The sequence below is a fragment of the Lytechinus pictus genome, chromosome 3 (assembly GCF_037042905.1).
Source record: "Lytechinus pictus isolate F3 Inbred chromosome 3, Lp3.0, whole genome shotgun sequence".
Lineage (NCBI taxonomy): Eukaryota > Metazoa > Echinodermata > Echinoidea > Temnopleuroida > Toxopneustidae > Lytechinus > Lytechinus pictus.
Window position 1 is genome coordinate 26,718,972 of NC_087247.1, and position 14,756 is coordinate 26,733,727.

General features: G+C 34.2%; 1 protein-coding gene across 5 annotated transcripts in view; it reads right to left on the reverse strand.

The window, feature by feature from the left end:
- Positions 1-9,495: 9,495 nt before the first annotated feature.
- Positions 9,496-14,756, reverse strand: part of LOC129257528 (FERM domain-containing protein 4A-like) — a 33,663-nt gene continuing 28,402 nt past the window's right edge. For 3 of the 5 annotated variants that reach the window (XR_010293014.1, XM_054895876.2, XM_054895873.2), the window contains 2 exons: positions 13,853-14,041; positions 9,496-13,310 (listed from right to left, as the gene is read on the reverse strand). Coding sequence is in view for 3 of the 5 variants with exons in the window: in XM_054895876.2 (XP_054751851.2) it covers positions 13,891-14,041 (151 nt within the window). In the remaining 2 variants the exon portion in view is untranslated. The remainder of the gene's footprint in view (positions 13,311-13,852; positions 14,042-14,756) is intronic. The other 2 variants (XR_010293015.1, XM_054895874.2) reach the window with 1 other exon arrangement.

Sequence of the window (14,756 nt, forward strand, 5' to 3'; positions counted from 1 at the left end):
ATACCCTTAAAAAGACCTACTTAGCTTTTCAACATGCACTCATTAGAGTAAAATCGTTCTAGTGTTCTGTTCATGCAATTTTACTCTGATGAGTGCATGTCGAAAAGCTTAGGTATGTCCGTTTTTTTAAGGCTATTTTTACGACTTAATATCTCTCAGTTCATGGTACATGTACACTTGTTTACCTTCAATATTTCAACTAGAGACCTAGAGTGTGTCTTGTCACATTATTGTATGTCAAACCTGCAAAGTTGAAATACTCTTGCCCTGTGTATGGATGTTATTTTTTGACTAACCCAGGTTAGTCAAAACTTCGCCTCAGTGGAAGCAGCATTAGTTTTGGATCCCATGTGATTTTTCATGAATCTTTAATAGCAAGTGTGAATGTAGTGAAGTTATGGCATCCTTGCCACTTTATTGTTCTAGAAAGTTGATAACTTTTAATTACAAGGTTTATTAAGGCTGTTAGCGCTAACAGAGCACTAACAATAGACCCAGTCCCATCTTTCGGATTGTGAAGTCAAACGTTGATCCAGGATTGCTGTGACATTAGGCATTGCTGTGACATTACCGGTTGTAACAGGGCCTCTGCTAACCCATTGTTAGTGATTCAAGGGTCTAATGCTGAGTCTCATGACTTTCTTGTTAATATTTGCCCATCACTTTTAAAGTTATCTTTTGGGTCTCCCATTTTTAAGCTGTGGAATAACGAGAATAAAAGAATGCTGTTTAAGAGTAAGCTTTAACATCCTGTTTATTGTTTATATTGTAACACAATTTAGGCATGATAATATGGAAAGGAAATATATAAACGCTTAAATGTATGCATTGTATAACTTTCAGAATTGTAATCTAAATTAATTCAGTATCAACCTGCTATAACACATACGCAATTATTTACTTTGTCATAGTAAAATATTGCTCTTGTTCCCTCTCATTTGTACAGTGGGCCCTGCCCCTAAGTCCCGTTTTAATGATGTTGTCCTTGGCTGTCTCTGTATATCATCAACAAAAATTCATAAGAATCCAAAGGCCCGTATTCTGAAGTCAGGTTTAACTTAGACCATGGTCTAACTCTGTGCTAAAATTATGGGAAGCCAAAAGTGTCAAAATTTGTATTAAGTTGTATGTTTCTTATGCTTACTGTGCTCTTTCCTGATTCATTAATGGTGAAGACAATCATCTAATTATCCTTCCTAGATAATTATGAATGATTTGAGAGCCAAATGAGCTGAAATATGATATCTCTACTGTTAGTGATTTATGTAACAATTGGCTATCCATACTTAAACCACAACTTTAAACCTGAGTTTAAGTCAAACCTGACTTCAGAATACGGGCCAATGAGTTTAAAATTTGAAGAAATGAAGTTGGTACATGTATAAAAATTATTTGTACAAAGTCTGTTAGGATACATTTGAATTGTAATGTATAGTAATATTTTATTAATTTGTGAAAAACAAAGTGTGTGTGTTTGTAAATTAAATAAGTATATGGAGACAGACTGTTTGTAATATATGTATATATTTCAGTGTAAATAAATACATGTGTATTACCTAAAATGGTATTCATTTCATGTTTCTGTTTGGCTTTCAGAGAGTGTAAAACTGACTTAAGTTCACTTACAATAAGTTAACTTAAGTCAGTTGAGGAGTCAATGGTTATTAAAAAACACCATCATTTATTATTTTATTTTCATTCTAATTTAGTATTAATTTTATATTAATATTGTGCAATCAAAAATCAGGTTATTGCACAATACCAGTGTAGATCTAATAGAATATTTCACCTCATTAAAGTTTGAAAGAGAGAGAACAAAAAATTGACAAAGAAAAGAGAAAGTGGGAGAGGGGAGAGAGAGAAAAATTAACTTCCCATAAAATCACAGAAGGACCAAACTATTCCTTATAGATTAATATATTTATGATATTGCACAATACAAACAGGATATTGCGCAATACCAAAATCAGAATAAGTTGGCTATTTGCAGTGTTTCAGGTTATTGCGCAATACCAAAATCAGAAGAAATGGACAATTTGCAATGTTTCAGGTTATTGCGCAATACACCACTTGATCACTTTGGCTATTGCGCAATAGCCAAATATTACGCAATACCAAAACCAGAAGAAGTAGGCTATTTGCAGTGTTTCATGTTATTGCGCAATACACCACTTGATCACTTTGGCTATTGCGCAATACTTTGGCTATTGCGCAATACCAAAACCAGAAGAAGTAGGCTATTTGCAGTGTTTCATGTTATTGCGCAATATTGCGCAATACACCACTTGATCACTTTGGCTATTGCGCAATATTGCGCAATACCAAAACCAGAAGAAGTAGGCTATTTGCAGTGTTTCATGTTATTGCGCAATATTGCGCAATACACCACTTGATCACTTTGGCTATTGCGCAATATTGCGCAATACCAAAATCAGAAGCAGTAGGCTATTTGCAGTGTTTCATGTTATTGCGCAATATTGCAATATCGCAATATTGCGCAATATTGCGCAATACACCACTTGATCACTTTGGCTATTGCGCAATATTGCGCAATACCAAAACCAGAAGAAGTAGGCTATTTGCAGTGTTTCATGTTATTGCGCAATATTGCGCAATACACCACTTGATCACTTTGGCTATTGCGCAATATTGCGCAATACCAAAACCAGAAGAAGTAGGCTATTTGCAGTGTTTCATGTTATTGCGCAATATTGCGCAATACACCACTTGATCACTTTGGCTATTGCGCAATACCAAAACCAGAAGAAGTAGGCTATTTGCAGTGTTTCATGTTATTGCGCAATATTGCGCAATACACCACTTGATCACTTTGGCTATTGCGCAATATTGCGCAATACCAAAACCAGAGGAAGTAGGCTATTTGCAGTGTTTCATGTTATTGCGCAATATTGCGCAATACACCACTTGATCACTTTGGCTATTGCGCAATATTGCGCAATACCAAAATCAGAAGCAGTAGGCTTTTTGAAGTGTTTCATGTTATTGCGCAATATTGCGTAATACACCACTTGATCACTTTGGCTATTGCGCAATACCAAAACCAGAAGAAGTAGGCTATTTGCAGTGTGTCATGTTATTGCGCAATATTGCGTAATACACCACTTGATCACTTTGGCTATTGCGCAATACCAAAATCAGAAGCAGTAGGCTATTTGCAGTGTTTCATGTTATTGCGCAATATTGCGTAATACACCACTTGATCACTTTGGCTATTGCGCAATATTGCGCAATACCAAAATCAGAAGAAGTAGGCTATTTGCAGTGTTTCATGTTATTGCGCAATATTGCGTAATACACCACATATACACTATTATGCAATATTACGCAATACCGAAATCAGAATAAGTTTGCTATTTGCAGTGTTTCATGTTATTGCGCAATATTGTGCAATACACCACTTGATCACTTTGGTTATTGCGCAATAGTTGACTCCTCAACATTAACCTAAAGGTAACCAACGAACTTCAATAAAATGGAATGACCCAACTAAAATGTAGTAACCAAATTCATAGAAATAGACCAGATCATTTTGCTGGGGGTGTCTATTTGGCATGAAAAACCATGGGAATTCTAATAGTCCAGGATAGGCCCCATAGACAAGGGGTCGAACCTTGTTTTTTTAGATATACAATGTTTTTTGATGGTTTCTTGTCAATTCGAGGGTGCTGATTCCGAATCTGAATGATGCCACTCTTGTAACCTTGAGCATTTTCCGCAAATTGGCAAAATACAATATGGCCGCCAAAATATGCAAATTTCCCATGAAAATCATAAAATTGCCAACACATTAGCTATAAAATGCATGTAGTTGTTGTGCAGAAGTGAAATACCAATTGGAAAAGCGATATTTGACAAAATATTTATTTTATTGATATTCAAAATGGCCGCCATAACCCCTGTATACTTTATTATGTAGAATATGAATGGGGAAAATATTTTTTTAAACAAGAGCACTATTATTGCATGTGATTGTGACCTGCGAGTGGACTACTGTCTGAAAACATGACTATTAACAAAACTATGTCATTTGTATACTATCTAATGTGATAAATGCTGTATTATGATATTCAAAATGGCTCTCATAGACCCCTTATACTGTGTACAATATATAAAAGGGGACAAATAATTTTCACAACCTATGAATTTGTTTGACTTTAAAATGCCAATAACTGCGAAATATTGGTGTAACACTGTCTGACAACAAGGATTTCTAACGAAACATATCATTTCCCTTGCAATTTCGGTAATTATGCTGCATGTTGACATTCAAAATGGCTGCCATAGGCCCTATCTGTATAATGAACAAAGCGAATGAAGAAACTAATTTTCACAAGAGTAAAAACAATAAAATGAATGTAATTGTAATCTATACGGGTGAAATATTGTCTGAACACATGATTTCTGGCGAAACATATCATTTCATTTTTCATGCATGAGATAAATGCTGTATTGTAAAATTCAAAATGGCCCCTATGGGCCCTAACAGTATTATCTACAATGTAAATGGGGACAAATACTTTTGAAAGAATTAGGATTTGCCTGACTATGAAATCCATATAATTCTGTTGTATAAGGAAAATATTGTTTGAAAACGTGATTTTTTTAATGAAATATAACATTTCCTCTCCCATAGGTGATAAATACTGTATTTTCACTTTCAAAACGGCTGCACAAGCCCCTACAAATTCTGTAACATGCGTATAGGGAAACTAATCATCACCAGATTGAGAACCAAAAACGCACGTAACTATGTGATGTATAGGTAAAATTTGGTCTTGAACATGATTTCTGACTAAATACATCACATAATGGTTGAGAAGGTAATAAAGGCCTTACTTTGAAATTCAAAATTGCTGCCATATCCCAAAGTAGTATGTACATTGTAACTGGGGACAGATAATTTTGACAAAATTTTTACTATGAAAATGGCTTAATTTTGATGTAAGTGTTAAGTATTGTCTAAACCCAATGATTTCTAACGAAATATATCATAGCTTGTGTCATAAAGGTGATGAATGCAGCCTTTTAAAAATGAAAAATGGCCGCCATAGTCCCTTATCTTAATATGTAAAATTTGAATGGGGAAAGATAATTTCCACAAAGAAACATATTGCAGCCATTTTGAAATTTAAATATAGCATTTATCACCTAAATAACATAAGAAATGATCTATTTGGTTACAAAATCGTATTTTCAGACGATATTTCACTCATACATGCAACACCATTTAGTCAAGCAAAGCCAAATTCTGTTAAAATTATATGTTCCATTCACAAAGTACATAATAGGCCTACCGTTAGGGCTTGTAGCGGCCATTTTGACTTTCAAAATACATTATTTATCACCTACCTGGCAGAATGAATGATACATCTTGTTAGGAATCATGTTTTCAGACAATATTTTACTCTTAAATCACAATTATATGCATGTTATGGTGCTGACTCATGTGAAAATTGGTTTCCCAGATCGATTGTACATAATACAGTCAATGTCTTTTGGCGGCCATTTTGAAAGTCAAAATACAATATTTAACACAAATATGAAACCCGAATAATATATTTCGTTGCAAATTATATTTGAAGACAGTATTCCACTAATTTACCACAAAAAAATACGTTTTAGTGCTCACCTTGTGATTGTTTTTGTCCTCTCTCACATCGTAGATCATAATTTTAGGGCCTTTGGCGGTCATATTAAATATCAAAATACAGGGTTTATCACATACATGGCATGTTAAATAATAAATTCTCGTTAACGATAATGTTTTTAGTCAGTATTCCACTCGTTTATCTCAACAAAATGCATTTTAGTGCTCACTCTTGTGATTTTTTCGTGTCACCATTCACATTGTACATGATAGTGTTAAGGCGTTTGAAGGCCATTTTGAATATCAAAATACGGGATTTATCACATAACTGACATAACAAATGATATATATCGTTAGCAATCATGTTTACAGACATTGCTTCACTCATAGATCATAATTACTTGCATTTCAGTGCTCAATTTTGTAAAAATTAATTTTCCCCATTCATATTGTACAGGGGTCTATGATGGCGGCCATTTTGATATCAAGAAAACAAATATTTTGACAAAAATCATTTTTTCAGCTATTATTTCACTCCGGCAGCACAATTGCATGTACTTTAAAGCCAATGTGTGGACAATTTTATGATTTTCATGGGTAATTTGAATATTTTGGCGGCCATATTGGATTTTGCCAATTTGCAGAAAATGCTCAAGGTTACACGAGTGGCATCATTCAGATTCGGAATCAGCACCCTCGAATTGACAAGAAACCATAAAAAAACATTGTATATATAAAAAAACAAGGTTCGACCCCTTCTATCCTGGACTATAAGGCACCCAATAGAACAACCCAACTAAAATGGAACAGCCCAATTCATAGGAATAGAGGGAGGGGGAATAATTAACTAGGATGAGGAAGCGTAATTGTTCTGGGTGATTATGGAATGGATAATGTTTAAAAAAACGACAAGATCATATTGTGAATGAGGGTAGTCTTTTTGACATGAAGACCTTGTAAAATAAGCTATAAGTAACCACTGAACTTCTAAAAAAAAGGAAAACTCAGCTAAAATGGAACAACCCAACTCGTAGGATTAACAATGGAAAAGATATAGGATGAGGATGTAAATGGCCTTGGTGATTATGGAATGAAGAATGTACGAATAGAACCAGATGTGAGGAAGTAATGAATGACCACATCTGAATAGGAAAGGGCCAGGTCATTTTTATTTGGGGGATTCTGCTCGACATTAAGACCATGAAAATTAACACAAAGGTGACCAATGAACTTAAGAGAAAAAAGAACAACCCAACTAAATAGAATAACCCAATAAACAAAAATAAACAATGATGAAGATAATGACCTGATTTGTTATGTAATGAAGAGAGTTTAACAAAAGAACCAGATGTGAAATGGAATGAATGAGCACATCTGAATAGGAAAGGAAGAAATGTGACAAGAGAAATAAGACAAAGACTGATGTCATGAATAGAATACCTTACTGAATAGAAATCAGATAGAGGAAAATCCAAAGGATCAAGTAACCTCCCTGCAATGGGTATTGGGAGTTCCATTTGCATTGTAATGAACTTGAACTGGGCGATTACACTTTTTTGCAGGTTATTGCAGAATATTCCATTTGATCATGTAGGGTCCATTGGTTGACCAATCACATACATGTACAGATTATTGCACAATACCTCATGCTCTGAATAAGTTTAATCATCAAAATCATTATCATAACCATCACCATGACCATCATCTTCACCATCATCATCATCACCATCATCATCACCATCATCTTCATCATCATCTTCATCATTATCATCATCTTCATCATCATCATCACCATCATCATCACCACCACCATCACCATCAATACCACCACCACCATCACCATCATAATCGATACCACCATCACCATCATCATCATCATCATCATCACCATCATAATCAATATCACCATCATCATCATCATCACCATCATAATCAATACCACCACCATCATCATCACCACCACCATCATCAATACAACCATCATAATCGATACCACCATCATCATCATCACCACCACCACCATCATCACCACCTACACCATCATCATCATCACAATGTAAATACACACTATTGAACATCTACCTGAATATAGACAAATAAATTCCAGTCTGAAAATAAATTACTTTTTTTGGTAAAAAATGTATTTGTTGTTATTTATACAAATAATACATCACATACTTCAAAGACTGAGGAATCAGTCAGCCATCAGAATTAAATTACTTAAAATATTCAGTTCTTTTTTATACATCTGAAAAAACACCATTATCATACAATCAAAATTATCAATTAACAATATTCTCCTGCCATTGTACTCTATCTTTCAAATTAACAAATCAAGTAGTTAGAATTTCATAATTACACAAAAATTGTGCATTCTTCAAATTGAAATAATGACAGAATATGGTATTATATAATGGGCAATATACAATTGTTCTATGATTTTTGTCTTGAATCATATATTTAGGGGAAGATAAATTTTACTACTGAAATAGTGACTTTCAATTATTGCACATTGACTTCAAATGTTAAAGAATCCCTATATTGTTCTCACATATTTTACATATTCAGGCTAGGGCAGCATGATCAAGACACATTTGGACTGTCTATTGTACAAATTTAAAAATAAATCATGAATAATGGTCTTAACAAAAACGGGCATACTACACAAAGCGTATAGTGCCTACTTATTAAGTCAATAGAAATTTAGAGAAAAAGATGAGGTATTTATAAGTACATAATTCAAAGAGTAGGATTTATCTTACAAGTCAATTGCACTTGATTCTAATAGTGTATTTCCTTGATTCTAATAATGTATATGTCAATGACAAATCTCTTCTATATGAAGCAACCAAAACCTGTTAATTCAACACAAATTTTAGTAGTCCGTAAAAGGAAAAGGGGCTGAGAAAAGATAGCAGAGGAAAAGGCGAATCTGAAGGAAAGTAGTTGATTGCAAAAAAATTGCAATGGCTTATCTATTGTTGTACATGCATTTTGTTCAAACAGACCGATTAAAAACCAATCAGAATCATCTCAACTTTACAGTCGATCCCAAACCTTTGTGATTCAGGGACGAGATACATGTACACATATGGGGCAATTTTTTTTAATTCTTCATGAAAACGATAAAGATTTTGTTACAAGAACAACTTTCTCTTTAGTTTCATGATTGATCCTCATGTACTAGATTGATCGTCATGTACTATGTCTGAATTGTATTTTCATAAGAAATGAATACTGCTTGTACAACTGGGCCCGTATTCCATAAACAAGATAAGCATGCTTAAGTAAAAAATCTAAGCATTTTGTCTTATTTTCTGTCTAAGACAAAATTCTTAGCCAAGACACGTATTCCATAAAGAATTTTGTCTTAAAATTTGGCTAAGAGTTTTTGCGCGACTGAGACAGATATAGGATGAATGGCTAAGCAACTTTTCTTATAACTGCAGAGTCTGCATTCCATAAATACAAAATGGCTAAGAATTTTGCCCTAACTTTAAGACAGTTGTGAGCTATCTTAATTGTTTTAGTTTCAAGGCAATTTCGGCCCGAGCCTTTTCTTTATCCTGAAACGTGATACGTGAATTAAGCGTGGGTCTCAAGATCTCTTCCCTTTCTCTTATTTTTGGTATTAGCGTAATTTTCTTTTTTCTCAGCCTCCATCTTGATATTTCTTATGATGCGATTTTTGCTTTAACACATAAAACGCATAGACTTTTTACCGCGGAGCAGCTGTTAGGTTCGCGACAAAAGTTGCGCGACGTTGCAATTTTCTCATGACGTGATAGAATTTGAGACTTTGGCTTAGCCATATCCTCTGACTTGAGACAAACGTCTTAAAGTTTATAGAATATCGTTAGGGAAGATTTCTTAGACAAGCAAAATGCTAAGACAAATTGCTCAAACTTAAGCGAAAAGCTTATCTCGTTCATGGAATACGGGCCCTGGGCCCTGTGACATAAAGATGTACAATTAATAGTTACAACTGATTTTAACTTTTTGTATGGCAAGTTCCCCCAAGTCTGCGCAGTCCCCCTTCTCTGCGCACACGCGCATCTGCGCGATTCTAGTAAAGGAAGATACGCAACGAGCACGAACTTTACACTTTCAATACATAGACAGGTATTCATAAAAAAATCCGTCTCAAAATTGTGGAAAATAATGAATTTAGGGCATTTTATGTGACGGCCTCAAAATGCAGCCTTTCTCATCAAAATCCCAGAATCTTGTGCAAAGTGAATGAGTGCGCAGACATGGGGTATATATTTTTTTTCAATCTGAAAATGACTGCCCGAGGTTTATTCAAGAAAATCCTATATTTTCTTTCATTTTTTAATGAGAAATTGGGTACACTTACTCTTAATAATATAAGGAACATTATCAACTGAAAGATTTTGTGAAATAAAAAGAAATTCATGTTAAATCTTAACTCAAATTGTTAGGTGCGCAGACTTGGGGCCCACCATCATACATTCTTTGCCATAGACTTAGGGGGTGTTGCAAGAAAATATTTGCAATCAATCGCAAATATTCTGTTGCAAATTTACAGTTGATTGATCACTTTTAACTTTAGCAAATCAGATTACACTCTTTGTTTCATGGAGCAGATTAGCAATCAATCGCAATTTTGCAATTAATTGCACAACATATGCTTGATTTCGGGAACAAAATTAGATTTTGCAATTGATCGCAAGTTTCTTGCAACGCCCCATTACAGTAAAAATTAATTAAACAAGTGTAAGATTAATTGCACAATTGACTTTATTTGTATGATACAAGCCCAGACCCCCTAAACTCTGGGGGAGAGTTTCATCAACATTTTTTCATCTAACAACTTTCCTTGATTTTGATTAGATGGGAAACACTGTTACTATATATTATTGAAACTGCCGTATAAAAAAGATTTTTTTACAACACATCTGACAAGTCCTTTCATGCACCTCTCCCCTGGATGGCTCTAGAAAGCCTACAACTCGCATAAAGCATCATGATTCCAATCGACTAGCTTTTGGCAATTGTCCATTAGTAGGTGTGTTTCGAACCATCACTTCACATTAAGGAATAAAGCAATAATTCACGACTAAAACATGCCAGCAAGAAATCAACAGGCAGGCAATAGCAGATTATTGGTGACCGATTTGTAACAAATTCTTGTGTTTTCGACAGAGTGAGTCGTGTTCCTTACGGGATTTCTGGGTGAAATTCAAACCAGCAATCAAAATCAATTTAGAATGCTGTAACATCAAAGGGGCATTGCAAGAAACTTGCAATCAATTATAAGATAATTTTGGGTCCAGACATTAATCTTTACAGTGGCAATTCGTTGCAGCTTTGCACTTGATTGTTGGCCAGATTCGTGCAACAAGCAGTAAAATCAATTTGCCCTCGTTACAATAATACATAAGTTGTAGCTTTGCATCATAATTTGCAATTAATTGCAATTTTTTTCCTTCAACACTCCTTGGTTAAATCATATGGTGATAACATTCATGCAATTGTTCCTGACAATCGAATGTGTACTTTAAAAAAAAAAACAGGCTAAAATTTAAAATGTATAAAAAGAAAAGTTGAAAAACTGACAAAATGCTATGGCACAAAAGCAGCTGAACAGTTGATGGAAAACAACATGGAACCAAGAACACTTATAATAAATTGAAGTTGCATAAACCTTAACATCTGTAACTCTTTGAGAAAAAAAAATGAAGACAGAAGCACATTTCACAACAAACGTTGCAAAGTTCTACAAGCTTTGAAAATATATGTGGTATTATAACAGGGAAACTTGTAAGAAAATAAAATCTAAAACAAAGAAAAAGGGTACATTAAGTTTTTTAGAAAACGATGCTGATGCAGAAAACAAATGAAATTTTGAAGAAAAAAAATATTAGAACCAATGTAGGAGATGAAGGTCAATGTAAGGTCAAGAGGTCCTTACGTCATTCACAGCACTATCTCCAATGGAAGAAACAAAATGCACTAAACTCAAAAGAAATTCCAAAATACATTTTTATAACATCTTAATATCACAAATGTTATTTTTGGTCAACAAAAAAGTTGCATTTTTAGTTCTGTTCACAAACATATAGTTCTTTCTAGTGGTCTATGTACATATATAAATATAACTCTGTAAAACACTGTACAAGCTCTTACATTTACACAATATAACAGTGTGAAAAGTGAAATACAGCTCTATTTAAAAAAAAAATCAAGATAACAGGTTGGTGAAATTGTTTTAAATGAAAAAGATCCATTTCAGTCCCCCTAAAGCTGGGAATGGTTGTATCCACATTTTCCATGATAATTCCATTGTGAGATTTTTCATCACTTGCTGACTTTCTAATCTATATTCTGAGACTAAATTTTGCAATGGCTGGGTACTCGCTTCCTAAATTATGACACATTTTGTGAGACATTTTCAACCCAAATTGCTCCAAATATGAATCTATGAGCTGACGTATTGCAATTGAATTATAAACCGAATCAGTGATTTTATTTTTCAATTCTGGTGTACTAAATGTCTTTCTGCAATTACATAAGGTTTAAGTATATTTAATTTAATAGGAAACCTCTATTGAAAATGATTTGTTAAAAGGTGAAATTGGCCATATTCATTGAAAGATGGCATTTCTCTCCTGTCTATGATTTTAAAAGATGATGTGAATAATTTTTTTTTTGTCATATTCATTCAAATAAAGAAAATAATCATGTCCCCAATTCTTTAAAAAAATAAATAAAAATATTACACAAATAAAAGATTCACAATGAGTTAAAACTATTAAAAACACTCACTTGTGTAGTTGTGTGAGTTGTTTATATTATAGTAAGAAAATAAAAATAAAAATAATTATTAACAGCCATGTGCAATTGGGTTCATGAATCAAAGCACATCACAAAAGAATAAAAGCAATTGCTTTCGTACATGAGGAAAAATAATCATGTTATACGAGAAAATGAGTTGCCGGACAAAGGCAAATATATTCTTATTTCATCTGGGTTTTTTTTTCTTCTTTTATTTTGTCAAATTACAAAATCTAGAAGAGCTGTTGTATAAACCAAATGATGCATGTCTTCATTCGTCCATTATGCGACCTATCTACTCGCGTTGAGGCTGTGTTCAACCTACTGCACTCAGTCTAACGACTTTGTGCAATGGATTGAGCAGAGCCTCAACTCGAGTGAGGATAGATCGCATAATATACTCATACGCATGCATCATTTTTCATAATATAAAGTGGACAATTAGGAGGGAAAATATTTAGAAATTCTTTCTCTGACACTAAAACATGTCATTACAGTCCTTTATTCCATTACAATGGGTGATTTCAAGTTCGGTGCTGAAAGCTGGTACAAACCAACACCAGTGGTGTCATTTCTATAAATAAATACAGTGTTGGGGCTTAACAGCTCAATATTACATTCTTAACACTAAAACTAACACCAATCAACACTGCACTTGAAATCACCCAATGTACCTTTGGTGCTGAAACACTGAAATAAATAGCACCTCACATGATAGAAGATGATTCCTATGGAAATCATATTGCAGCAACGGTAACAGGTGCTAAGAGAATCCATGGAGACGGTCACTGCCGACTCGGAGACACGGCTAGCTGTCAATCGTCATGATGGAATGTTAGAATATGAGGCAAGACGGTGGCTTGGCTTGACCGGATGATGGTATTCATTGATCGCTTATCTAAATCTGAGCAGAAGAGAAGGAAAAGGAAAGGGGCTCAATTGAGTAAATAGGGTGATCAACCAAATGCATAAAATCAACAATTTCTCCATTGGGCCATGAATGTACCACTACTAATTTGTCGTCTTTCTAGGCCTTTCGATCACTGTCATCAAGCCTATCACTACCATAACTTCACCATAAAAACCCCAAACCTAGTGGCTCATATTCTAAACTTCTAATTTGAGACTCAAATCCATTATGTTAAGGAATAATAACTTTAAAAAAAATTCTTCACCATTAAAGCATAAGCAAAATGAATAAAAACATAACAATGTTAACAATTTTATTTTTTTAATTTTGGCTTCATAATTTTAGAACAGGGAATGGCCTAAGCTAAATAGAACTTCAGAATACCAGCTATAGATAAAAAACTCTAAGCTGGATAATATCTCTGTCAAGCCATAAGGTATCATCATACTAGGACCCTAAATTTCCAAGCACCATCATCATCATCTAACCCACCGTCACAACAACTACACCATTAAAACCCTACGTTGCAAACTCACCTAACTGGATGATACCTCCGTCAAGCCATAAGATAACATCATACTAGGGTGCCTTCTTTTTGAGCACCATCATTATCATCAAGCCAAGACAGCATCTCGTCGCTGAAACCATCGGCCAACGATTCTCCCGCATCACCTTGGTAAGAACCATCTTCTATACAGGGGGTGTAGGACCGGGGTAAGTTCCTACTGGAGAGTCAAGATGATAGATGGAGGAGAGAGAGAGAGAGATTTGAGTTAGTGATATATTGTTGACTTCTATCATATATATATTTATAGTTGAAGAATTAGTATCCATACACGACAAACCACTGCAATGACATTTTAAGGAATATCTTCTTTAGTCCATATTGGTATGAACTAGAGATGATTTGGCAAATGAAATGTATAGAGCTTCATAGATGTCTTTTTCTTTTTTTATTTCCTTAAGCATTTGTAAACTAAATATGATTTGGCAAATTAAATGTATGAGGCTGCATAGTGTAATGTTTTTTTTTCAATGATGAGGCATTTTCATTTTCTTTTTAAGGGAGCTGGAGTAGGTTGGTGAAAGTCTAAAAAATGCTGATAGCGTTTTCTTGACTATACTGATAACATGAAGAGAGGCGGTATAATGGATGCAATGGCCAATGACTGATCTCATGATAGCTTTTGTTGTGATAAATTAGCTTTTGTTGTGATAAATATTTGAATCTCTGGGCCTAAGAGCATTTCCCTCTAAATGTTGTCCAAGTTCATTTATCTCACATGAAAAAGGTCAGTTCCATGATACAGTTTCAATGTTGATACAAAGAGGTGAATGAGTCTACAAGCAAACATCCCTAGATACATAATACCAATGTATTTAACATTGGTATTATGTATCTAGGGATGTTTCCTTTCCACCAGTGATAAATGGTGAAAT